Below are 27,993 nucleotides of genomic sequence, written 5' to 3' on the forward strand. Positions count from 1 at the left end.
ACGTGCTGATAGTCCATTTAGCTAGATAGTTTAGTTTTCCACAGTCTTTTGTATGACAGGGACTGCGATTGTTGTGTGCGGATGTGAGCCAAGTTGGTGACACTTCGTTCTCAGCTCCAGGCTAGCATGGCTTCAGTTATAAAGCTTGAGGCTACAGTGGATGGGCACCACTGTTACACGCTGGCTGTGTAAATCCAATGGACATCCAGCACGTCTGAATCCTCTGATCGGTTCTCACCGATGGCCAGCCCAGTTACTGCTCGCACTGAGGTTGACCCCTCATCTGTGGTTGAGAGGGAGGTTGCCTCGGGGCGTAGCAGGTTGTGAAAGACTTCCCAGATGGCCGCATGTAAGGCCTCCCCAGTTAGTCTGACAAACAGGTTCCAGGTGCTGTCTGTAGCTGACACTGTTGCTGAGCCATATGCCATCGCCTGTCCTGTTTAAGAGCAAACCTCTCGGCCTGCAAGATCTGGACAATCACAGAGGGTGGGATTATCGATAGATGGGAGCTCCAACATTAGGTGTGTTATGGGGCCCCTTAGGGACATGTCTGCCAAGAAGGGGAAGAAAACCAATGTACACTCCATGTGCATATCGGGTTGAGGCATTCCAGATGTGGAACAGGTCCTCCCAGATGCATTAAGGAGCACAGGTTGCAGCCAACTGCATGTGGTGGCTCACGTTGGTACCAATGATGTGTGTCACTTTGGATCAGAAGAGATTCTCTCTGGTTTCGAGCAGCTGACAGAAGTGATAAAGGCTGCCAGTCTTGATTGCGAGATGAAAGCAGAGCTGACCATTTACATCACAGTTGACAAGACCGACTGCGGACCTCTGGTACAGAGTCAGGTGGAGGGTCTGAATCAGTAGCTCAGACGGTTCTGCGACCATGTAAACTGCAGATTCCTCAACTTGCGCCAAAGGATGGTTGGGCTTCAGGTTCTGCCAAATAGGTCAGGAGTCCACTATACGCAGGAGGTGTCTATGCAGGTAGCAGTGGCTGTGTGAACTGGGCAGTTTTTTAGGTTAGAGGGTCTCAAGACACACAAAAAGGGCTTCAGTCACAAACGGTGTAAGCCGTATACAGGAAAAATGTAGATAAGGGAACCGTGGGTATAACAGTCGTAAATTGTTGTAACTGTGTTGGTAAAGTACCAGAGCTCCAAGTGCTAATAGAAAGCACTGATGCTCAAATTGTTATAGGCACTGAATGCTGGCTAAAGCCAGAGATAATCTCAGCTGAAATTTTTGTGAAGAACCTAATCATGTTTCGAAAGGATAGGCTAAACACAGTTGGCGGTGGTGTGTTTGAAACTGTTAGAAGTAGTTTATCTTGTCGCGAAATTGAAGTAGGTAATTTCTGTGAGTTACTGTGGGCAGAGGTCATTGTTGGCAACCGGAATAAAATAATAATTTGTTTATTTTAGCAACCTCCCAACTCATATGATACAACTGCTGAAATGTTCAAAGAAAATTTGAGTTTGATTTCAAACACGTACTCGATTCATATGATTATAGTTGGTGGTGTCTTTAATTTACCCTCAATATGTTGGTGAAAATACATGTTTAATTACGGAGGTACGCATAAAACATCATCTGAAATTGTGCTAAATGGATTCTCTGAAAATTATTTCGAGCAGTTAGTTCATGAGCCCACGTGAATAGTAAACGGTTGTGAAAACACACATGATCTCTTAGCAACAAATAATCCTCAGTTAATAATGATCATCAAAACGGATATAGGGACTAGTGAACACAGGGTGGTCATAGCAAGATTGAATATTGTAATCCCCAAATCTGCCAAACATAAACGAAAATATACCTATTCAAAAAAACAGTTAATTAACTTGAAGCCTTCCTGAGAGACAATCTCCACTCATTCCAAGTTAACAATATATGTGTAGACCAGATGTGGCTTGAATTTGAAGAAATAGTATCAGCAGCAATTGAGAGATTTATACCAAATAAATTAACAAATGACGGAGCTGACCCTCCTTGGTACACAAAATGGGTTAGAACACTGTTGCAGAAACAACGAAACAAACATGCCAAATTTAAAGTCCCCATATTTGAAACCTTTACCAAAGCTTGAAATTTAGCATGGACTTCAATGCGAGATGCTTATAATAGTTCCTAAGATGAAACTTTGTCACGAAACCTGGCAGAAAATCCAAAAAAGATTCTGGTCGTATGTGAAATATGTTAGCGGAAGGACACAATCAATGCCTTCTCTCTGCGATAACAATGGAGACACTATCGAAGACAGTATTGCCAAAGCAGAGTTACTAAACACAGCCTTCCAAAATGCCTTCACAAAAGAAGACGAAGTAAATATTCCAGAATTCGAATCAAGAACAGCTGCCAACATTAGTAACGAAGAAGTAAATATCCTCGGAATAGTAAAGCAACTTAAATCACTTAATAAAAGCCAGTCTTCTGGTCCAGACTGTATACCAATTAGGTTCCTTTCAGAGTATGCTGATGCAATAGCTCCATATTTAACAATCATATACAACCATTTGCTTAATGAAAGATCCGTACCCAAGGACTGGAAAGTTGCACAGGTCACACCAATATTCAGGAAAGGTAGTAGGAGTAATCCACTAAATTACACGCCCATATCATTGACATCGATATGCAGCAGGATTTTGGAACAGATATTGTGTTTGAACATTATGAACTATCTTGAAGAAAACGGTCTATTGACACACAGTCTACAAAGATTCAGAAAACATCATTCTTGTGAAACGCAACTAGCTCTTTATTCACATGAAGTGTTGAGTGCTACTGACAAGGGATTTCAGATTGATTCCATATTTCTGGATTTCCGGAAGGCTTTTGACACTGTACCACACAGGCAGCTTGTAATGAAATTGCGTGCTTATGGCATATTGTCTCAGTTATGTGACTGGATTCATGATTTCCTGTCAGAGGAGTCACAGTTCGTAGTAACCGACAGAAAATCATCAAGTAAAACAGAAGTGATTTCTGGCATTCCCCAAGGTAGTGTTATAGGCCCTTTGCTGTTCCTTATCTATATAAATGATTTGGGAGACAATCTGAGCAGCCGTCTTCAGTTGTTTGCTGATGACGCTGTCATTTATCGACTAATAAAGTTATCAGAAGATCAAAACCAGCTGAAAAACGATTTAGAAAAAACATCTGAATGGTGCGAAAAGTGGCAGTTGACCCTGAATAGTGAAAGGTGTGAGGTCATCCACATGAGTGCTAAAAGGAACTCGTTAAACTTTGGTTACACGATAAATCAGTCTAATCTAAAAGCCATAAATTCAACTAAATACCTAGGTATTACAATTACAAACAACTTAAATTGGAAGGAACACATAGAAAATGTTGTGGGGAAGGCTAACCAAAGATTGCATTTTATTGGCAGGACACTTAGAAAATGTAACAGACCTACTAAGGAGACTGCCTACACTACGCTTGTCCGTCCTCTTTTAGAATACTGCTGTGCAGAGTGGGATCCTTACCAGATGGGACTGACGGAGTACATCGAAAAAGTTCAAAGAAGAGCAGCATGTTTTGTATTATCGCGAAATAGGGGAGAGAGTGTCACAGAAATGATACAGGATTTGGGCTGGAAATCATTAAAAGAAAGGCGTTTTTCGTTGCGACGGAATCTTCTCACAAAATTCCAATCACCAACTTTCTCCTCCGAATGCGAAAATATTTTGTTGACACCGACCTACATAGGGAGGAACGATCACAATGATAAAATAAGGGAAATCAGAGCTCGTATGGAAAGATGTAGGTTTTCATTCTTTCCGTGCACTATACGAGATTGGAATAATAGAGAATTGTGAAGGTGGTTCGATGAAACCTCTGCCAGGCACTTAAATGTGATTTGCAGAGTATCCATGTAGCAGTAGATGTAGTAATAATGGTCAAAGCAATGGAAATTAGTCACATCAGCTTTCATTTACTTTCACCTGCTGACAACGCATACAGCTCTTTTTGAGTATTTAAGTGTACTATACAATTTCTGTGCACATGCTCTTCCCACTGCACAAAGCATTCGGAACTGCCACTAACGTAATATCAAGAATAAAGTAAGACAAAAATCAGTTACTATGGCAGGAAAGTGACATTATACTGCAGTGATGAGTATGCTGTGTGTGTTCAGACGTATTTAAGTTTTTCCCATACAATAAGCCATAAGCAATGAAATAACAGATCAGCCGATAATTGGTGCACTAAGAGTGAAAGTATTATTCCCTGCTCTTAGTTTAAGGTATATATGCAAGGCTAATCCCCAGAAAGAAAACAAGAACTATGGCAAATTATACTTTAATGCTAGATATCCAATCAATATTAAAAGCTTGCAGAAGAGGGGGGAAAACAGAGGTTTTACAAAAATTAATCAAGAATTGAAGATTTTCCTCTCTATAAAGTTATACTTGTTGTCACACCTTACATTTAACTTATACTAATGTTATGTTAACTTTGACAGAGATTATACTTTCACAGTGGATAATCTACTAATTAAAGCACACAAAAACTGAAAACCCTGATGGCACAGTGATGAAAATACAGAGAATAGGAAACAACAATGATGCATTACAATGCTCTCCGTTTTGAGATTTCATGTGGAATGGACAGAGCAGAATGTCCTCAACACCAAAAGGGGTATCACTGGCATATTTAGAAAGGAAGACAGCAAAACAAGCAGTTTGTTTCACAGTGGACTGAATTTTAAATTCCGTCTTCTATTTGAACACTACGGGAACACTCCATCACCAGGCGCATGCTCTATATTTGCATTCCCTTGTTATTTAAAACATATATATCTGGTACTTACTACTAAATATATCATTGTATATGCTGAAAATGAAGAATGTCCTGATGGAAAAGACAACCTGAAAGTTAGCAAAAAATAGTCTGTTATTCACACATCTAAAAACAAGAATTCCACAACATTATGTTTAAGTCAAAATTGTAAAACAAAATGTGAAGATTTAAAACAGCAAAATAGCTGCGAAGAAATCAATATGAACAATAAGGTGAATGCAATACATCACTGATTCAGAGTTTCATACCAAATATTGAGATACTTGAGGAAACAAGAGTCATTGTAAATGTTTCATCAATTAAAGGTGAGATGTTTCAAGTTAAGAAGTAAATGTAGTGAGCTTAAAAAATGTGCAGCTGGAAAGGACTTAATGTTTGATGAAAAACAGTGATCCATACACAAAGCTTGGGGATTATGAATGTCAAATAAATATGGAGCAGTTAGAACATTGTTCAGCCAAGTGTATAAAATTTATGCACAGGTAACTTCCATCAAATTTCATCATAGTATCATTTTTTGCATTTGGTATGGTTATGCATTATCTGACAACTGTTGTAAAACCAGTATAACAGGTTAAAATAATGCACTTGACAGTAACTCAAATGTTTGGTGTTATGCCATTTAATTTATCTGAAATATCTGAGCAAAGCTTTACTCAACCACTTTTTATCTCTTAGATATAAATTAACTAAACGGTATTTGAACTACTGAAGCGGCACAGAGAAGAGCAGAAAGATAAGTCAAAATAGGAATAAAGAAGTAGATGTTTCAGATACCGAAGTGGCAATCTCAGTATTTAACTATGTTTCTTCTTCACGTGGAAAGATTGCTTGAGTCGTTTATCAGAAACTTTTACACAATCCTTTGCAATAACTAACATAAACACATATGTTGAAAACGTAAAAGCTTTTTCTACAAACATAACACATAAATGCAGAATTGGAAAGTTTTCATATTACTTTTGGCACTTCGCAAATAATTTTTTGTTTAATTTGAGAAAAATTGAGTTCCTCTCTGCAATTGTCATATGAAGAAAATACATGAAAAACCTGAGGAAGGTGGAATGAGGCCCCTTCACTGTGTGATGCCAAATGGCCACCATAAAAAACAGACAATTACAAAAGAAAAGCATACAAGAAAATAGAATAGGCACACCAGGGACAGAGTGAAGAAAATAGAATGGCAATTCAGGAATAAATGCAGAAGCCGATGCTGCAAACAAGAAAAATTAAAATGATAATCAGTCAAACTGGAAAAAAATAAATACAGGAGATATATGAGAAACTGTGCAAGCAGAGTTTTCAAATACTGAAGTCACACTGTCTGTATTGATCTATCTTTTGATCCTTTCTTCACGCGGAAAGGTTACAGGAGTCACTTATCATAAACTTGTACATAATGACTTGCTATAATTAACATATATACAGATACTGAAAATGTCAAAATTCTTTTCTACAAGCATTACACATGTACATACAATTGGAAAGTCTTGACATTACCTCTGAAACTGCCCAAAACATGGTCCATGAAATGATTTCACAAGTCCAGTAACTTATTTCAAGGACAGCAGATTTTCAACATGCTGATTATGATGCAATTAAGAAAATAGTAACATTGTTTGACTCATCCAAATTGCAAAAAGCCCAAATAACTGACATAATAAATTTTTCAATTCATCATCCATAGCTTTAAATATAGTGGACCTTTTTGTCTCTCAGGCAATAAAATGGCACAATTAATACCGTGAAGTATGAGCATTACTTGAAAATGAAGCAGCATTTAATTGAAAATTTAATAATTATACATTTTTTTCAGAACAAGACTTTTATGAAAACATTTATAAACACATATGCTAACATTAATTTAATTTTTATGATTTGAGCATACACTGAAAATTTCTTTAGGACCTTAGTTTGCTCATCATACATTTAAAAAATTAATTCTGATGCAAGTAGTTTCTTACTAATTAAATGAACACAAAGAATGTGCAATGAACATCATCATGAAATCCAAACATCATCATTCAGGTGGAAAAATGTTTTAAAAGGATGATCCTCAAAGATGTTGACAGAATAGTGTGACAAATGCAGTTTCTATTAAGCAATAATAAGGGGATTTCTTTACACTGAAAGGAATGCTGATCTCTCAATGATACTGCAACTCCTAAAAAGGTTATCAACAATTGCCTTCTATTGGTAATGGTGTACAATGTTTACAGACTTCACAATTGGTGCAGTAGTTGCGAGAAGTGAAGGTAAAGTTCACCAGAGTGACATATTACAATTGCTTCCTATGAATGAGATTTCAAGTACTGTCAGACTTGGTGTACTCTGTCTGTAAGGGACTTATTGTCTCAGTGAATGACTTCTCCTTTAGTCTTATTTAATTCATCTACAAGGTGTCAATAAGTTCAATTTTCAAAATGCTGTAGGAAGAGAAGCACTGCTCAGAATGAGATTCTAATTTGAACAGCACATTACTGATGCATGGGGAAATGTCACGGGGGAAAAAGCCTGACAAAAATTTGATCATTAGATGGTGCTGTAAGCATCAGAATATGCACACCAACAACAACACAGCTGTTCTTCATTTTGCCTCTGAGACAACCAACATGACTGTCCCTATGAAGGATCATGTGCTGCTGGTAAAGCTCTTTTACAAGAATGGTGACTGTGTGCCAGTAGCCATGCAAAAGCTCCAAATATTCAAGAGTATGAAAAAAGGCACTTGTCCGATGTCTGGTAAGGGTCTGGAGAAAATGATTGCAAAATCCAAAAGGAAAGGTTCTTTTGAAGTGCGATGTGGCAGAGGGAGGAAAGTAGTTGATCCAACATCTGTTGAAGATGTGGCCACAGCATTGCAGGAGGGTTTGAAAGGTGTTGTGCAAATATGCAGTGCACGGGGAGTTACCTGAATACTGGACATGCCTTTGAGCATGGAGCATAAAATCCTACAAAACATCCTGCATTGCTATCCATACAAAATCATCCATGCTCAAGAGTTGCTTCCTGCTGGGTTGCCAGAATTGCATAATATGAGCAATGGAAAATCCACGCAAACATCAATTGGTATCACTTCATTTTGCAAGGTGACTGTATGGTGAGGGTTGACAGCATTGTTTATTGTAGGTCCATATTTTTTCAAAGAAATGAGACTTGCGTGTCCTGTTACCTACAATGTCACCAGTAAACAACATGAGAGCCTTTCATGCACCAAGTCATTCCAACTCTTAAACAGCATGAATGTGTGGGTAGGATAAATTTTATGCTAGGTGGAGCTCCTCCACACATTGCACAGACAGTGAAGCAGCTGTTGCAGAAATATTTTGAAAATGCCAGAATTATCAGCTGTTATTTCCTACAGCCTGGCTGTCCAGATCACCTAATCTTAATCTGTGTGACTTCTGGCTGTGGGTTATCTGAAAGCCGTTGTGTTCAGTGCCCCAGTTAGGAACTTAGCTGAACTGAAGGCATACATTGCACAACACATTTTGTATGTGGCCCTCAAAATACTCTGATCTGTGGTAGAACACACTGTTTTTTGATTTAAACTTGTGGCAGAAAACAGTGGTCAGCATACTGAACATGTCTTATGCAAGTCTCACAAAACTTAGAAGCCAATGACATTTTGCATTTTATGCAGTTTTTGGTCCCAGAACAATGAAAAACTGATGCTATTTTGCTTTTCATGTGGTTTTTGGCCTCAGACCAATTAAAAGCTGATTTTTCCCATCTGATGTAGTACAACTTTGCCATGGTGGATGAGTCTACCTAACTAACAGAGCCACAACTTTTGACTGTTGACCTTGTGCAGTCATGCGTGTGAAACAGTACAGATGGTGTAATGTGCAACTCTAAACCACAGCCGTAGTATTGCAATTCATCTGTTATTTGTAGCTGACCCCATTCACACTAAGATGCTTAAAGCACCATCTATTGGTAAAATTTTCGGTCCCCCCCCCCATTCACACTAAGATGCTTAAAGCACCATCTATCGGTAAAATTTTCGGCCCTCCCCCCCACCAATGATGTTTCCCCCTGAGTCAATAATCTGCTGTTCATTCTGAGCAGTGGTTCACTCTCTATAGTGTTCGAAACTGAAACTTTAATTATAGGCACCCTGTACTTTAACAGATATGTACTACTACACTTTTAAACTGTCATAGCTCCATTTGAGAGTGCAAACAAGAAGAAAAATTATGATTATGTTTTAATGTACCACTGATGACAAGGACATTCAATAATTTGAAACAATCAGGAATAAAATAGGTAATATCCTTTTCAGAGGAGTAATCCCAGAATTTGTCTTAAACAATTTAGAGAATTCATGGAAAATCTAAATCTGGATTGTGGATGAGTATTTTGAACTGTTGCCTCCCAAATGCTATTCTTGTGCCTCGTCATTGCACCACCTCATACAGTGGTATTTTCAAGAGAAGAACACTTTTAAAATAAGGTATCATGAACATATTACTGGTACATCACATAGTTAAGTCTATCTTCAGGCAACGTATTAACCAAAATAAGCATTCTGAAGGGACTATTAATAAAAATATTAGTATCTTGCATACCATCCCTAAAGGGCTTTTACTTAATACCCTTGAAGAACTGGAAATTCATATACATCGGAAAAAAAAATCCAGAAACTCTACTTAACTAACAACTGGCTTTCAAACAAAAATATTTCTTTGATCTGTTTGAGGAACTATTCTAAAATACTTCACGCTTCATGATGTTCCATTAGTCTGGATGAGTATAAATGTCATGATAACCATATCTCCGCTGTAATTATTCCTTTTAATAGTTTTTTACTACACAATTATTGTCGATTGTGTGTTTTACGCTACTGCTTACCACATTTGTTTATAAATATTGTATTTTATTATATCATATGGGCAGACATTACGTCAGACGAATGTGCCTATGCTTCAATGTGTTTGGTATCACATTATCATGCTTTATATTTTGTGTACTATATTAACCTGTGACTGTTGTTTTACCATGCTGGATTAGGTGCGTGTGTGCACCAATCAATTTTCTTGCCTTAAGTATACACTATATGTCACTTATTTGTGTTTTACTATTTGACAAGGGATGTCTTTTCCCCCACCCTGCTATGCCAGTGGTTATTGGTATATTTATTAATACTATATTTCAATATAACATTATGGTTACCGCAGACATTATTTCATCTGCCCATGACATGACCGCCCAGACGGTGGTTTTATCTGTTCTTTAGTGGCACAATGTCATTAAATTTACGCTAACGATAGTCATCACGTTGCATTCTACGCAGACCAACAACCGTAACGGTAATATAGCTCTTACTTTATAAATTTCTGTAACGTTCTACTACTGATATCGCATTCTAGATGTAACATTAATTTTGACAAGATGTCTTTCAATTAAAATTTTAATGGTAACTGAACTTATGCGCATACCACTTACCCATACCATGTACTGATCGACCTTCATTGGGTCTCCCTGGCAGCCTCAGAGCGACCAGGATGCTTTCCCCACAGATAGCCTCTTTGGCCCTAGTAAGACGAGTGGGTAGCCATGGTTACTAGAGTGGCGTTCTTGTTATCATCTTTTCTTTGGTCGATAACAGTACATGATAGAGGGCCACAATATTTAGGTCGCAGTAATTACCTTTTTACACTATATTTTATAAGCTATAAGATTTTAACTTGTTTTATAAGTTCCATAGATGGTAATAATTACTTAACAGTAACTACCCTGTTACTTTCTTAAGCGGCAGAAATGCAACTTACGTGATTGGCTACCCATGACATTATGCCAGAGACGGTGGGCAGGGCTTCGAGTATTTAATTAGCAGCTGGTGTCCTTCACATTGCAGTACACCACCAGCAACAAGCAAGAGGGTTGCCATGCGCCACCGCCTCTGGCAGACATCTATGGTATATCAGCGTTATTTACTGTTTTATCAATATACGATTTCATCATTTATAGGTTTATAAGGATTCTTGTTCGTTGTAGGTCTGAAGATGATCTTATAATAAGATCGAAACTGGTCACCACATTAAAAAATTTATGTGGTCAAGACTGCTTCCAGTTTATTTATAAAAATTATAGATCACTGTTCCCTATAATAAGAACTATGTTCTTTAAAATACACTTAGAACCCATTACAGTCCACATTAGTAATCCAAAAAGCACAGTTAAGTGCCCTCGCATTTGTCTACCCCAGGAAGAATTATTGTGCAGCGAAAACTAGGATTTTCCTGTGACAAGGAATCATCTCTGCTTATGAGTCCACTTCATAACAAGTCTAATTTGTTTTTTTGTTTTTTGTTGTGATGATGGGTTAATGCTACTAGATTTAAATGGATATCAATTGCTTGAAGGTACACTTCGTGATCAAATGTATCTGGAGACCTCTCTGAAAATGACTTAAAGGTTGTGGCACCCTCCAACGGTAATGCTGGCATTCAATATGGTGCTGGCCCACCCTTAGCCTTGATGACAGCTTCCACTCTCACAGGTGTACGTTCAATCAGGTGCTGGAAGGTTTCTTGGGGAATGGCAGCCCATTCTTCACGAAGTGCTGCACTGAGGAGAGGTATCGATGTCGGTCAGTGGGGCCTGGCACAAAGTTGGCGTTCCAAAACATCCCAAAGGTGTTCTATAGGATTCAGGTCAGGACTCTGAGCAGGCCAGTCCTTTACAGGGATGTTATTGTCATGTAACCACTCCACCACAGGCCATGCATTATGAACAGGTGCTTGATTGTGTTGAAAGATTCAATCGCCATCCTCAAATTGTTCTGTCTGCCTATTAGACACTACGACCCTCTTCAACTGTCGGCGATTTCTGTCAGTCAACAGACGAGGTCGGCCTGCACGCTTTTGTGCTGTATATGTCCCTTCACATTTCCACTTCACTATCACATCAGAAACAGTGGGCCTAGAGATGTTTAGGAGCGTGGAAATCTCGAGTACAGACCTATAACACAAGTGACACCTAATCACCTGACCATGTTCAAAGTCCATGAGTTCCACGGAACACCCCATTCTGCTCTCTCACAATGTCTAATGACTACTGAGGTCCCTGATATGGAGTACCTGGCAGTACAATGCACCTAATATGAAAAACGTATGTTTTTGGGGGTTTCCGGATACTTTTGATCACATAGTGTATGTGCAAACCATATTTTAATATATGTGTTGACCCACATCTGTCATCATATGTTCAGGCAATTTCTTTGATATGATATGGTTGACTTTTCTAGCACCCAAATAATTGTATCACTCATCAAAGGTCAGCACCATTTTGCAACTCTTGAGGCATTTTACATTATCTAGACCTTCTCCCACAACATAAAGGCTATCAGATACTACTGATCAGAAGCTCTGATCGTCCTATAAAAGAGTGGGAGAACAATGTCAAAATTGCTATATCATGGCCTTCATGGCACTACAAATCAATTACAAATGCTGCTAACCACACTATTTGCACGTTGTAACAACCCCATTGCTGCTTTGAAATTTATGAAATATCAAATGCTGCTCTGTTTATCCTGAATATTTTGGTTTCCTCTAAATCTTTGATTGGGTGGTTCTCTAGCTTTTTGGATTATTTTGGTGCTCATGGTTGAATTTAGAAACTTTAGAATTAAACAAGAATCACTTAGTGAATATAATGTTAAAATCATGGGCACTCTGACACCCAATCACACACGCACATGTGTGCGCACCCCCCCCCCCCCCCCCCCCACACACACACACTTTTCTTGTTATGTAACTTTTAACATGGAATACATGAGCACTCATTTTGGGAACATGCCCATCATTTATATTCTCATGATTTGAAACTTCATGTACCTTAGTTTTCACTTTATCACAGATGTTATACACAACTTGCAGTTACAATGTTTAAAATTTGCTTTGAATAGTAGTTACACAAAAGGTAATATAAACTGTATTTTCATTATGTTGCACTGCATTTGTTACAGAACAACTGAATGCCATAACAAAATTAAAATAAAGCATGAAAATTCCTGAAATGTGTGCCTCTGTCCCAATCATTAAGCCTTTCTTTCATAAATACACTGCTCAAAAGAATTGGGGAAACATGACTTTGGACGTCTGCCACACTTCATTGAGTAATAATTAAGGACTGGCTACGTTACCAAATTATACCTTTATCTTTCCTAAATTAAGTTTGCAACAAAACATCACTGCATCATTGTTCATTTACATAATATGAACTGAAATGTCTCACAGGTGTCAAAAGTATAGTGGAAACAATCATTCATCCCATCAACCTGGATGCTTTTTATTGGACTTTGAGAACTTTGATAACATGCATGCCCTCTGTAAGCATTTATCACTGCAGAAGAAATATGGACTCTCTGTGAATAACACATTTCGCCAGTGACAAATTCACCACCTGACGTGGGAAAGGCAGAACTGAAGGTGAACTGCAAGATGATGTGCCAAATGGCATACTTGAACAGAACATCTGCATCATAAAGTCTTTTCTTGTAACCTATTTCTTACAATCTGATTGGGCACAGCAGCTCCAGTGGCCCTTCTGATATCATCTTGCAGTCCTCTGACAGTAGCCATATGATGCCACAATACAGAGATGACCAGATATTGATCTCAGCACAGGGTTGGAATGCATCGGCACATTGTCCAATTCACCTTGTGTACTGACACACATACCTGAAGTGTGCCCACAACCTACGAATGACAGATGCAAAAACAATGGCATCTGCAGCAATATGATGGGAAGTCCATCCTTCTTGGATCACATTGCCCTTGCAACTTGCTCCCCGTTACAATGGTGCGCTGCATGTGTTTGGCTGAATACAACATCCACAAATGACAACTGCCATCTGTGTACCTCACTAGACAATACTGGGACACCAATACTCACTTCTTTCTGTCAGATCACCTAATACTGTAATATGTAACACAACTAACAGATGGATCGTGGCTTTCGTTGCTGCATACACTGAAAGTGAAGATCTCAAGTTACGCTATAAAACCACAGGTACTGCCCATATCAAAATAAATTTAACATACCAGACATTGATACAAATGTTTTTCTTTTGAGCAATGTATTAAAAAAAAATACAAACAGTGTAAAGCCTGTTCAGCAGTTATTCAAAATAAGCCTAGGAAAAAAAGCTCAGACTTCACAATGAATTTACATCAAAGCTTTTTTTTTATTCCATGAAATATAGGTGTGAGAATATCGGCATTTGATATGACACTAGTGTTGAATTAGTGTATTTCTCCTTCTGTTAAGGAATTCAGCAGAAGCAATCTTTAACAGTTTCATTCTAGCAACAAATCATAAAATTACAATGGAAGATGCCAGTTGTTTATTATAGCTACATATTCAGCTACATGTGCATAGAATGAAATAAGGACTTACAAAAATTTTATTCAGATTTTTGGAATCAAAAATACCAGATATTGACAGGATAGGTTTTTACATTTCAGACTTCATAAAAAAGGCCTTTCTTCCAATATTCTGTACATAAATGCAGTAGTTTTCACCCTTGCATAAATAATGTGACAACAGATGAAGCCACGTGATTACTTCATGTTATGGTTGGTTATAGGACGTACAAAAAGAATATGTTGTTGTGGTCCTCAGTACAAAGACTGGTTTGATGCAGCTCTCCAGGCTACTCTATCCTGTGCAAGCCTCTTCATCTACGAGTAACTACTGCAACCAACATCCTTCTGAATCTGCTTAGCGTATTCATCTCTTGGTCTCCCTCGAAGATTTTTACCCTCCATGCTTCCCTCCAATACTAAATTGGTGATCCCTTGATGTCTCAGAATGAGTCCTACCAACCGATTCCTTCTTCTAGTCAAGTTGTGCCATAAATTACTCTTCTCTCCAATTCTGCTCAGTACCCCCTCATTAGTTATGTGATATCCCCGTCTAATCTTCAGCATTCTTCTGTGCACCATATTTCAAAAGCTTCTATTCTCTTCTTGTCTAAACTGTTTATTGTCCATGTTTCACTACCATACATGGCTACACTCCACACAAATACTTTATGAAAAGATTTCCTGAGACTTAAATCTATACTCGATGTTAACAAATTTCTGTTCTTCAGAAATGCTTTCCTTGCCATCACCAGTCTACATTTTACATCCTCCCTACTTTGACTATCATCAGTCATTTTGCTTCCCAAATATCAAAACTCATCTACTACTTTAAGTGTCTGATTTCCTAATCTAATTCCCTCAGCATCACCTGATTTAATTCGACTACATTGCATTATCCTCGTTTTGCTTTTGTTGATGTTCACCTTATAGTCTCCTTTCAAGACACTGTTCATTCCATTCAACTGTTCTTCCAAGTCCTTTGCTGTCTCTGACAGAATTAGAATGTCATTGACAAACCTCGTGGTTTTATTTCTTCTCAATGGATTTTAATTCCTACTACAATTTTTTCTTTTGTTTCCTTTACTGCTTGCCAAATACACAGACAGAATAACTTCAGGGATAAGCTACAACCCTGTCTCACTCCCTTCTCAATCAATGCTTCCCTTTTGTGCCTCTTGACTCATAACAGCCACCTCGTTTCTGTACAAGTTGTAAATAGCCTTGCGCTCCCTGTATTTTACCCCTGCCACCTGCAGAATTTGAAAGATAGTATTCCAGTCAGTATTGTCAAAAGCTTTCTCAAGTTTACAAATGCAATAAATGTAGGTTTGCCAGAAGATAAGTCATATGGTCAGTACTGCTTCATGTGTTCCTACATTTCTACAGAATCCAAACTGATCTTCCCCATAGTCAGCTTCTACCAGTTTTTTACTTATGAAACTGATAGTTCAGTAGTTTTCACAACTGTCAGGACCTGCTTTCTTTGTAATTGGAATTATTATATTCTTCTTGAAGTCTGAGGGTATTTTGCCTGTCTCATATATACTGCTCACCAGATGGAAGAGCTTTGTCATGGCTGGCTTCCCAAGGCTATCAGTAGTTCTAATGGAAAGCTGTCTACTCCTGGGGCCTTGTTTCGAATTAGGTCTTTCAGTGCTCAGTCAAATTCTTCATGCAGTAGCATATCTCCTATCTAATCTTCATTTCCTTCCTCTTCCATTTCCATAATATTGCCCTCAAATACACTGTGCTTGTACAGATCCTCTATATACTCCTTCCACTCTTCTGCTTTCCCTTTTTTGCTTAGGACTTATTTTCCATCTTTGCTCTTGATATTTATACAGATGATTCTCTTTTCTCCAAAGGTCTCTTTAATTTTCCTGTAGGCGGCATATATCTTCCCCCAGTGATATATGCTTCTACATCCTTACATTTATTCTCTTGCAATTCCTGCTTAGCTATTTTGCATTTCCTGTCTATCTCATTTTTTAGATGTTTGTATTCCTGTCCACATGCTTCATTTACTGCATTTTTATATTTTTATATTTTTGTCTACCCAAGAATAAGCCAATTAAATGTGCATTAAAACTATGTTCTTTGTAATTCACCTACAGACTAAACTTTGAAGTGAACTGAGGGGTTGTAGATAATGCTGATAATACCCAGGGACTTGTATAAAGACTGTGTGTTTCAAATATTGTGGGGAAGCACAATGTTAAATGGACATAAACTTCATCCCTGGATATGATGGGGGAAAATACAACTCTGAAAGTGGGAACTGTAATGAAAAACAGAAAAGGTCTGCCTTCTTCACTCAAAAACCACGTAGTAATGGAGATCAAGTCTTACACAAATACATGCACCCTTTCATGGTCATCTGCAAAATCACACAGCCTATGATTCTTTATGTTATTGTAAAAATGGACTGATGTTTTAGAACTGACAATTAAAACACAAGTAATATATGGGGAAAGCTAAAAATAATTACACAGGGAAATGTGACTGGCTGATCACTTACAAAACACGTAGGTGAATCGGTCACCCCAATAACACATTACAAATCTCTCCCTAAAATTTTAGGGAACAAGTCAGACATTTCCCAAAACCTTAGAAGTCATACCACTTTAGTTTGATTCCCAGTTAAAACAGAGGGCAGACCTGTTGCAAATGAGTTATTACCCTCTGGTCTGAAAGTAAAACACAGTGTACTAAAATGTGAACAACATGATCTGTATGCCACGAGCATCACACATTGGAGTGTCCTCTCGCCTGATGAAAAAGTGAAGCACCACAGGGCTGTGTGCTATTCCAGTGGCAATCATACCAAAGCCCTATAAAACTGGAGCATACACAGTCTGTCAGCTCCCGAAGACCTGTGGCTAAGGCACTTTACAAAAATCAGCACTTCCTGGGTCCTTTCCTTCAGGTATTTTAGGTGTGGTTACGATGGCAGTTTTAAATAACGAATGAGACCCAGAAACCTCACTGAATCTGTAAAATGTAGAATGGTGTCCCTAACATGCAAAGCAGGTAAATTAAAAACATGATGAGACAGATTCAAATTAACTAACACACGCTCGCACACACGTACGCACACATACACACAAGTGTGTGTGCACACGCTCTTATCTATGAAAAAACAAAATCCCATCTTTGCAACCCACTCCAACTTCTTCATTGCAACTTGTAATTGATGAGGTACTGTTGCAGCAATGGATTGGGGAGAAAAAACTGAAAAAACATCCACGAATAAGGAGCACTGCATAGGACTCCTTACTGTGGACATTATACTGCTAATGTCTATGGCAAAGAGGATGACATTCAAAACACTTCCCAGGGGATCACCATTCTCCTACTAAAAACTATCTGACAACACATCAACAACTCGGTATATAAAAAAAGTGTTCAGATAAGAAGGGCCAAATGAAGATGGGGAAGTGGCCACAAAAACCCCATTGGTGGAGCTGCCAAAAGAATATTGTGCCTCCAAGTAGTGCAATACACCTTACTGATGTCAAAGACTATCCCTATACAATGCTGTTTACATAGCACAGCCTGCAGGATAGCCACCCCTGGCAGAATCAAATTGTTGACAGAGGATCAACATCTCCTGAATCTGCAGTGAGAGTGACTAAGGAGGTGCCTGTTCTCTAATATCCAGACCAGATAATGGTTGACAATTCGCTCCAAGGTCTTTTCTACAAATTTCCTTATGGCAATACTCCAATAACAACTGGGATCCATTGAGTCTTTTTCCAGTTTCAGAAAAGGTATCAAAATTACCTCCCTCCACGTGTTAGAAAATTGTCCTGTCTGCTATATCAAATTAAAACATTCTAAGAGGACTTCCTTTAATGCCATCTGCAAGTTTCACAGCACACTGCATCACATTTGGTCAGGACCAGATGAAGTATGACAAGCCTCAGACAGTGCTGAATACAGCTCCCACATGGAGAAAGGGCAGTTTTATAACTCAGAATTGTTGCAAAATAAAATGTGGAAATCCAAATGAGGCAGCTATTATCTTTTCACAAAACATGATGCCACTAATATTTCAATTTTAGTAATGGCAAGAAGAGGAACAACAGAATTCGTGAAACCTGTTACTGATAATATCGTCAAAACTGATGTTGCCTGAACAGATCAGTCGCACACATATTATCGGTTTACCCAAAAAACTGTGTAGTGCTGGAAGGATTTTTCTTTCATTTATTTATTACATCAACAGATAACAAATTTATTTTACACAAGAAAAGGGTGGCAGAAATATATTCCCAGCTGACTTGGTAAAGAAAAGGGCAGAGAAACTGGGTAAAACATGAAGATTACATACCTAGCATCAATCTACTTCATTCGTAAGAGTGGCAGATCATTTGCACATCATTTCCTAGAAAAAGTTCCATCTATAGCTAACAAAATAAATGCAACTCATTACTGATACTGCAAAGTTTTTTCAGATCGTGGGAAGAAAGACTCTGGTAAATGTATAAGAAGAGAAAGCACGTAGAAGTGTAAAGAACGAAATATCAGCCTTTGTTAATGTCATGTTTTCAAGACCACTGTACAAAAATAAATAATGTTTAACAGATGAGAATCGTTCTAAAATGTATAATACTTATTTCTGGACTTATTTTTTATTTTTATGGCCAGAAACCAAATACTGCCACATTTAGTCACCATATACATAAAGTCATTAAAGCAATATGCTGAATTCTGCAACTGTTGCCAAATTTTCTTTTAATTGCCCACATAGCTGTAGTCAGTCATGAAAACTGCCAATTATAATGAAGATACACATACTTTTAGATTTATTGTTTGTGCATGTATCAACTTGTGGGGTAAATGTCTCCCCTTTACTTGCTCTTGCAAGTCTGATATATATAATATTACTGCTACTGTTGTTCTTCCTAAGTAGTAATACTTAGGCTTGATAATAGCTGTTGCAAGAGAAGCTACAAACGGCATACAGCACTGATTGTAGGATACAGTTCAGAATGCAAAGTCAAACAGGACTGTTTAACATCTGATTTGTATTTAGTTGCACATTAACTCTTATTGCTGTGTGTATACTAAAGGTACTTCAAAAATAAGTTGCAATGGCGTCTCAACCTAAGACCACTGTACAAGAGTGGTGCATTGCCAGAAGAGAGCAAATGTTCTGGGTTTCCTACAGACAGTTCTGCTAAAGTATGGATAACAGTGTGGGAGTGAAATTGCGCAGCAAATGGAAACATACTCCGAAGTTAAAGTATACGCAACAGTACCATTCTTTTGAGCAAAACATCTGAACTGCACAAACATTCACTGTGAGATTCTGAGAAAATGAACCAAATGCAATATTGTATACAGCTGTAGTGAAATGGTGCCAACAATTTGATGAATCGTACACAGACATGGGTGATGCTGGTCAGAAAGGACAGTGACTGACATTAACCAAAGATGACAATGTCCAGGCAGATTTTTGCAATGGTTAGGATGTTCACACAGCAATTCTCAAATGGCTCCGTGACCAAGGATTTGATTTCTACCACTGTGATATTGAACAACTGGTACAGTGTTCTGAAAAATGTTTACCATGATTTGGTAATTGTGTTGAGAAACAGTGGTGTATATCTTTGCAGTTTTGAAGTGTAGTGCAGCATAAAGTAAAAGTTATGTCATAACAACGAAATAATGAGCAACTTACTTTTTGAAGTTACCTTGTAGATTATGAGCACAGTATTCCAAGAATTCAGAAGATGGACGGTTACCATAAACCTTGAAAAATCAGAGTTTGGAAAGAAAGAAAGAAAGAAATGCATATTATGACAATTATCACTGGATGCCTGGTAAAATTTTCTGGTGTCTTGAGATAAAAACGAGCTAAAGGCATTTTTGGCTTTTATGGTTTTTACAGGAAACATATGTACCAGTTATACAAACTGAAAGAAAAAAATGAAAGTTATCCACTGACAGTTTGAGAACAGACACAGCACTATCCTTTTTAATGTATTTTAAGTTAATACCTGGCCAAAAGATGTCTACTAGTATCAAACATAGGCCTTAATTTGAGGAGTACATTTCGAGCATAGCACTGTATAGAAGTGAATCGTGGACTGTGGGAAGACTGTACAAGAAAAGAATCAAAGTGTTTGAGAGGAGGTGCTATAGAAGGATGTTGAAAATTTGGTACAATGATATGATAACGAGGTGTGTCTCTGCAGAATCAATGAAGGAAGAAACTTACAGAAAACACAGACAAGAAGAAGGGATAGGTTGGAAGGACACGTGTCAAGACATTAACAAACAATTTTCATGGAACTGGAGGAAGCTGTAGAGGGTAAAAATTGTTGGAGAAGGTAGAGATTAGAAAATATCCAACAAATAATGAAGAATTCAGGGTGCAAGTGCTATTCTGAGATGAAGTAGTTGGCAAAAGACAGGAATTCACGGTGAGTCACATCAAATCAGCCAGAACACTGATGAGAAGAAAAAAGTTAATGAATAACAGACTAAACAGATGCTTGTTAATTTCTACATTCAGTATGTGTCAACAAAGAACAATATCATACCATGTGCTTTCACATGACTGTCAACAGGATTAAAAATTTCAAACATGAAAGAAATCCTTAGTTAAAGGCAGTCAGATATTTTACTTGCAAGAAATAGAGGGAAAGAAATATATTTATAAGCTGCTTCATAATAAGAGGAACAAGAAAGATGAAGATTCTCTCATAAAGATATCAAGCCAAAATAGAATCATGTCAATGAAATGAACATCCATACTTATTACTTAAAAACAAAAATTTGTGCTGCAAAGAGCGGTGGGTTGATAGCTAGATCACTGGAAGCAGACAGAGGAAGAACTTATCAAATACATATATGTCAGTTATCCTCATTTTGGATCAAGGTTATAAGAACAACGAATTTTTGTACATTCGTTCCTCAGGCAAGAAAGACAGATTCTTCTTTCTTAGAGGAAGAAACATCTAAGTTCTAAAGTTAATATTTTCTCCTTTTAGTATTTCCAAAACGGCCTTGCTGTGCTGGTACTGCGAAAGGCTGAAAGCAAGGGGAAACTACGGCCGTAATTTTTCCCGAGGGCATGCAGCTTTACTGTATGATTAAATGATGATGGCGTCCTCTTGGGTAAAATGATGATGGCGTCCTCTTGGGTAAAATATTCCGGAGGTAAAATAGTCCCCCAATCGGATCTCCGGGCGGGGACTACTCAAGAGGATGTCGTTATCAGGAGAAAGAAAACTGGCGTTCTACGGATCGGAGCTTGGAATGTCAGATCCCTTAATCGGGCAGGTAGGTTAGAAAATTTAAAAAGAGAAATGGATAGGTTAAAGTTAGATATAGTGGGAATTAGTGAAGTTCGGTGGCAGGAGGAACAAGACTTCTGGTCAGGTGACTACAGGGTTATAAACACAAAATCAAATAGGGGTAATGCAGGAGTAGTTTTAATAATGAATAGGAAAATAGGAATGCAGGTATGCTACTACAAACAGCATAGTGAACGCATTATTGTGGCCAAGATAGATACGAAGCCCACACCTACTACAGTAGTACAAGTTTATATGCCAACTAGCTCTGCAGATGAGGAAGAAATTGAAGAAATGTATGATGAAATAAAAGAAATTGTTCAGATAGTGAAGGGAGATGAAAATTTAATAGTCATGGGTGGCTGGAATTCGAGTGTAGGAAAAGGGAGAGAAGGAAACGTAGTAGGTGGATATGGATTGGGGCTAAGAAATGAAAGAGGAAGCTGCCTGGTAGAATTTTGCACAGAGCACAACTTAATCATAGCTAACACTTGGTCTAAGAATCATGAAAGAAGTTTGTATACATGGAAGAACCCTGGAGATACTAAAAGGTATCAGATGGATTATATAATGGTAAGACAGAGATTTAGGAACCAGGTTTTAAATTGTAAGACATTTCCAGGGGCAGATGTGGACTCTGACCACAATCTATTGGTTATGAACTGTAGATTAAAACTGAAGAAACTGCAAAAAAGATGGGAATTTAAGGAGATGGGACCTCGATAAACTGAAAGAACCAGAGGTTGTAGAGAGTTTCAGGGAGAGCATAAGGGAACAATTGACAGCAATGGGGGAAAGAAATACAGTAGAAGAAGAATGGGTAGCTTTGAGGGATGAAGTAGTGAAGGCAGCAGAGGATCAAGTAGGTAAAAAGACGAGGGCTAGTAGAAATCCTTGGGTAACAGAAGATATATTGAATTTAATTGATGAAAGAAGAAAATATAAAAATGCAATAAATGATGCAGGCAAAACGGAATACAAACGTCTCAAAAATGAGATCGACAGGAAGTGCAAAATGGCTAAGCAGGGATGGCTAGAGGACAAATGTAAGGATGCAGAGGCTTATCTCACTAGGGGTCAGATAGATACTGCCTACAGGAAAATTAAAGAGACCTTTGGAGATAGGAGAACCACTTGTATGAACATCAAGAGCTCAGATGGAAACCCAGTTCTAAGCAAAGAAGGGAAAGCAGAAAGGTGGAACGAGTATATAGAGGGTCTATACAAGGGCGATGTACTTGAGGACAATATTATGGAAATGGAAGAGGATGTAGATGAAGATGAAATGGGAGATACGATACTGCGTGAAGAGTTTGACAGAGCACTGAAAGACCTGAGTCGAGACAAGGCCCCCGGAGTAGACAACATTCCATTGGAACTACTGACGGCCTTGGGAGAGCCAGTCCTGACAAAACTCTACCATCTGGTGGGCAAGATGTATGAAACAGGCGAAATACCCTCAGACTTCAAGAAGAATATAATAATTCCAATCCCAAAGAAAGCAGGTGTTGACAGATGTGAAAATTACCAAACAATCTGTTTAATAAGCCACAGCTGAAAAATACTAACACGAATTCTTTATAGACGAATGGGAAAACTAGTAGAAGGCGACCTCGGGGAAGATCAGTTTGGATTCCGTAGAAATACTGGAACACGTGAGGCAATGCTGCCACTGACAATACAACTCACCTTAGAAGATAGGTTAAGGAAAGGCAAACCTACGTTTCTAGCATTTGTAGACTTAGAGAAAGCTTTTGACAATGTTGACTGGAATACTCTCTTTCAAATTCTGAAGGTGGCAAGGATAAAATATAGGGAGTGAAAGGCTATTTACAATTTGTACAGAAACCAGATGGCAGTTATAAGAGTCGAGGGACATGAAAGGGAAGCAGTGGTTGGGAAGGGAGTGAGACAGGGTTGTAGCCTCTCCCCAGTGTTATTCAATCTGTATATTGAGCAAGCAGTAAAGGAAACAAAAGAAAAGTTCGGAGTAGGTATTAAAATCCATGGAGAAGAAATAAAAACTTTGAGGTTCGCCGATGACATTGTAATTCTGTCAGAGACAGCAAAGGACTTGGAAGAGCAGTTGAATGGAATGGTCAGTGTCTTGAAAGAAGGGTATAAGATGAACATCAACAAAAGCAAAACGAGGATAATGGAATGTAGTCGAATTAAGTCGGGTGATGCTGAGGGAATTAGATTAGGAAATGAGACACTTAAAGTAGTAAAGGAGTTTTGCTATTTGGGGAGCAAAATAACTGATGATGGTCGAAGTAGAGAGGATATAAAATGTAGACTGGCAATGGCAAGGAAAGCGTTTCTGAAGAAGAGGAATTTGTTAACATCGAGTATAGATTTAAGTGTCAGGAAGTCTTTTCTGAAAGTATTTGTATGGAGTGTAGCCATGTATGGAAGTGAAACATGGACCATAAATAGTTTAGACAAGAAGAGAATAGAAGCTTTCGAAATGTGGTGCTACAGAAGAATGCTGAAGATTAGATGGGTAGATCACATAACTAATGAGGAAGTATTGAATAGGATTGGGGAGAAGAGGAGTTTGTGGCACAACTTGACCAGAAGAAGGGTTCGGTTGGTAGGACATGTTCTGAGGCATCAAGGGATCACCAATTTAGTACTGGAGGGCAGCGTGGAGGGTAAAAATCGTAGAGGGAGACCAAGAGATGAATACACTAAGCAGTTTCAGAAGGATGTAGGTTGCAGTAGGCACTGGGAGATGAAGAAGTTTGCACAGGATAGAGTAGCATGGAGAGCTGCAACAAACCAGTCTCAGGACTGAAGACCACAACAACAACAACAACAACAGTATTTCTGTCAGCACTACAAGGAAATTTATCTCTCAAAGTACCATCTAGCCACTTTCCCCCCCCATAATTTGTCAGTTTTCCCACTGGCACATCAACAATTTATGCAAGACAATGCCAGACCCATACACCACTATAGTATGGCCACCCTTTCATAGTAGAGTACTAGTATTCTTGAGAGCAGCCAACTGAAGTCCGCAGCCTTATACATGGTATCTTGTTTACTATTTACTTTTATCTTAAATGAGTATCTGTAAGTTACTTTCACACTTTGAAATTTGCCTAAAGTTTCCTTAGATAATTATCTGGACGTAAACCATACAGGGACTGACATTGCTTTTTAAATTCGTTCTTGAGATCAGACTATGGTAAACAACAAAAGCAGAACATTTTGGAAACTTCCAATGAATGGTTCTCTAAAACTATTTCTGAAAATAGGTGACGGGGAAGTCATATAAATTCAAATAAATGTGTAGTGATGCAGCATTTTCATGTAAAGAGGGTTTTTCAAAGGGTGCAAATAAACAAGTTTAGCAATGGAGGAACTTTTGTGCTTCTACATCTACATCTGCATCTATATGGATACTCTGCAAATCACTTTTAGGTGGAGGTTTCATCGAACCACCTTCACAATTCTCTATTATTCCAATCTCGTATAGTGCACGGAAAGAATGAAAACCTACATCTTTCCATACAAGCTCTGATTTCCCTTATTTTATCATTGTGATCATTCCTCCCTATGTAGGTCGGTGTCAACAAAATATTTTCGCATTCGGACGAGAAAGTTGGTGATTGGAATTTTGTGAGAAGATTCCGTCGCAATGAAAAACGCCTTTCTTTTAATGATTTCCCGCCCAAATCCTGTATCATTTCTGTGACACTCTCTCCCCTATTTCGCGATAATACAAAACATGCAGCCCTTCTTTGAACTTTTTCAATATACTCCATCAGTCCTATCTGGTAAGGATCCCGCACTGCACAGCAGTATTCTAAAAGCGGGTGAACAAGTGTAGTGTAGGCAATCTACTTAGTAGGTCTGTTACATTTTCTAAGTGTCCTGCCAATAAAATGTAATCTTTGGTTAGCCTTCCCCACAACATTTTCTATGTGTTCCTTCCAATTTAAGTTGTTTGTAATTGTAATAACTAGGTATTTAGTCTCCCCCATGAACCATGGACCTTGCCGTTGGTGGGGAGGCTTGCGTGCCTCAGCGATACAGATAGCCGTACCATAGGTGCAACCACAATGGAGGGGTATCTGTTGAGAGGCCAGACAAACGCGTGATTCCTGAAGAGGGGCAGCAGCCTTTTCAGTAGTTGCAGGGGCAACAGTCTGGATGATTGACTGATCTGGCCTTGTAACACTAACCAAAATGGCCTTGCTGTGCTGGTACTGCGAACGGTTGAAACCAAGGGGAAACTACAGCCGTAATTTTTCCCGAGGGCATGCAGCTTTACTGTATGGTTAATGATGATGGCGTCCTCTTGGGTAAAATATTCCGAAGGTAAAATAGTCCCCCATTCGGATCTCAGGGCGGGGACTACTCAAGAGGACGTCGTTATCAGGAGAAAGAAAACTGGCGTTCTACAGATTGGAGCGTGGAATGTCAGATCCCTTAATCGGGCAGGTAGGTTAGAAAATTTAAAAAGGGAAATGGATAGGTTAAAGTTAGATATAGTGGGAATTAGTGAAGTTCAGTGGCAGGAAGAAAAAGACTTTTGGTCAGGCGAATACAGGGTTATAAATACAAAGTCAAATAGGGGTAATGCAGGAGTAGGTTTAATAATGAATAAACAAACGGGAATGCGGGTAAGCTACTACAAACGGCATAGTGAATGCATTATTGTGGCCAAGATAGACACGAAGCCCATGCCTACTACAGTAGTACAAGTTTATATGCCAACTAGCTCTGCAGATGAGGAAGAAATTGAAGAAATGTATGATGAAATAAAAGAAATTATTCAGATATTGAAGGGAGACAAAAATTTAATAGTCATGGGTGACTGGAATTCGGTAGTAGGAAAAGGGAGAGAAGGAAACGTAGTAGGTGAATATGGATTGGGGCTAAGAAATGAAAGAGGAAGCCGCCTGGTAGAATTTTGTGGTAGAATTTTGCACATAGCACAACTTAATCATAGCTAACACTTGGTTCAAGAATCATAAAAGAAGGTTGTATATGTTGTGACAGTGCCATGACATTTAACAGTGCCTACATCACACCACGCGTCTATTTGCGCGCCAGCAGCGTGAGACACTTCAAAGGATTGAGCGATGCTTAGAACTTCCAACAACGACGGGTTTGGCAGTTGTAGGGCACGTTGCCGAACTTCTTTATCAGGAGCAAGCCGTAGAATAGCATCCCTAACCATTGAATCAGCATAAGACTCATGATGAGTGTCCGTGACAAACTGACATTTCCTACTCAGACCGTGTAGTTCCGCCGCCCAAGCCCGGTAAGATTGATGGGGCTGTTTACGACACCGGTAGAACACCATGTGGGCGGCAACGACGTGGGTGTTTTTGCGGTAATAGTTAGACAATAAGTCACACATTTCTTGGAAGGACAGGGAGGCAGGTTCCCGCAGAGGGGCTAACTGAGATAGTAGCTGATAGATCCGTGGGGAAATCCAAGATAGAAATAACGACTTACACACAGGAGCGTCAACAACGCCGAAAGCCAAGAAGTGTTGCCGCAAACGCTTCTCATAATCCTCCCAGTCTTCAGCGACCTCGTCATAAGGAGGGAATGGAGGCAGAGAAGAGGAAGACAGATGACGAGTAAGCGACGTCGACAACGCCTCAATAGTAGCCGTCAGCTGTGTTTGTTGTTCAATGAGCGCTTGCATAAGCTGTTCCATGTCTGCCCCGTCACGAACACACAAATCCACAATGCAGTGAAAATATCCCATCCTCGTCACCAAAAAGAGTTATAACCTTTAATCACCAATAATTGCGTGGATAGTCAAACACACTCACTTAGAAACAATAGCTGGTTACATTATAACAACTAACTATCTCTCATTCGACTGCCATGCCGTGACATGCAGCCGGCGCCGTTCGTAGCTAGGTGGCGCTCCCGTGCTCAGCCGAGTTGCGGAGCGCCTCTATCGCCGTTTGCGCGTACTGTCATGGCGGCACTGTTAAATGTCGTGGCACTGTCACAACAGTATACATGGAAGAAGCCTGGAGATACTGACAGATTTCAGATACATTATATAATGGTAAGACAGAGATTTAGGAACCAGGTTTTAAATTGTAAGACATTTCCAGGGGCAGATGTGGACTCTGACCACAATCTATTGGTTGTGAACTGTAGATTAAAACTGAAGAAACTGCAAAAAAGGTGGGAATTTAAGGAGATGGGACCTGGATAAACTGACTATACCAGAGGTTGTACAGAGTTTCAGGGAGAGCATAAGGGAACAAATGGCAGGAATGGGGGAAAGAAATACAGTAGAAGAAGAATGGGTAGCTTTGAGAGATGAAGTAGTGAAGGCAGCAGAGGATCAAGTAGGTAAAAAGACGAGGGCTAGTAGAAATCCTTGGGTAACAGAAGAAATATTGAATTTAATTGATGAAAGGAGAAAATATAAAAATGCAGTAAATGAAGCAGGCAAAAAGGAATACAAACGTCTCAAAAATGAGATAGACAGGAAGTGCAAAATGGCTAAGCAGGAA

At 38.8% G+C, this 27,993-nt stretch overlaps 1 protein-coding gene across 2 annotated transcripts in view; it reads right to left on the minus strand.

Moving 5' to 3' along the window:
• Positions 1–27,993, minus strand: part of LOC126262614 (putative phosphatidate phosphatase) — a 132,869-nt gene that overhangs the window by 61,784 nt on the left and 43,092 nt on the right. For both annotated transcript variants that reach the window (XM_049959369.1, XM_049959371.1), the window contains exon 4: positions 4,820–4,877. In XM_049959369.1, the coding sequence (XP_049815326.1) occupies positions 4,820–4,877 (58 nt within the window). The remainder of the gene's footprint in view (positions 1–4,819; positions 4,878–27,993) is intronic.

Source organism: Schistocerca nitens, chromosome 6 (assembly GCF_023898315.1).
Source record: "Schistocerca nitens isolate TAMUIC-IGC-003100 chromosome 6, iqSchNite1.1, whole genome shotgun sequence".
NCBI lineage: Eukaryota > Metazoa > Arthropoda > Insecta > Orthoptera > Acrididae > Schistocerca > Schistocerca nitens.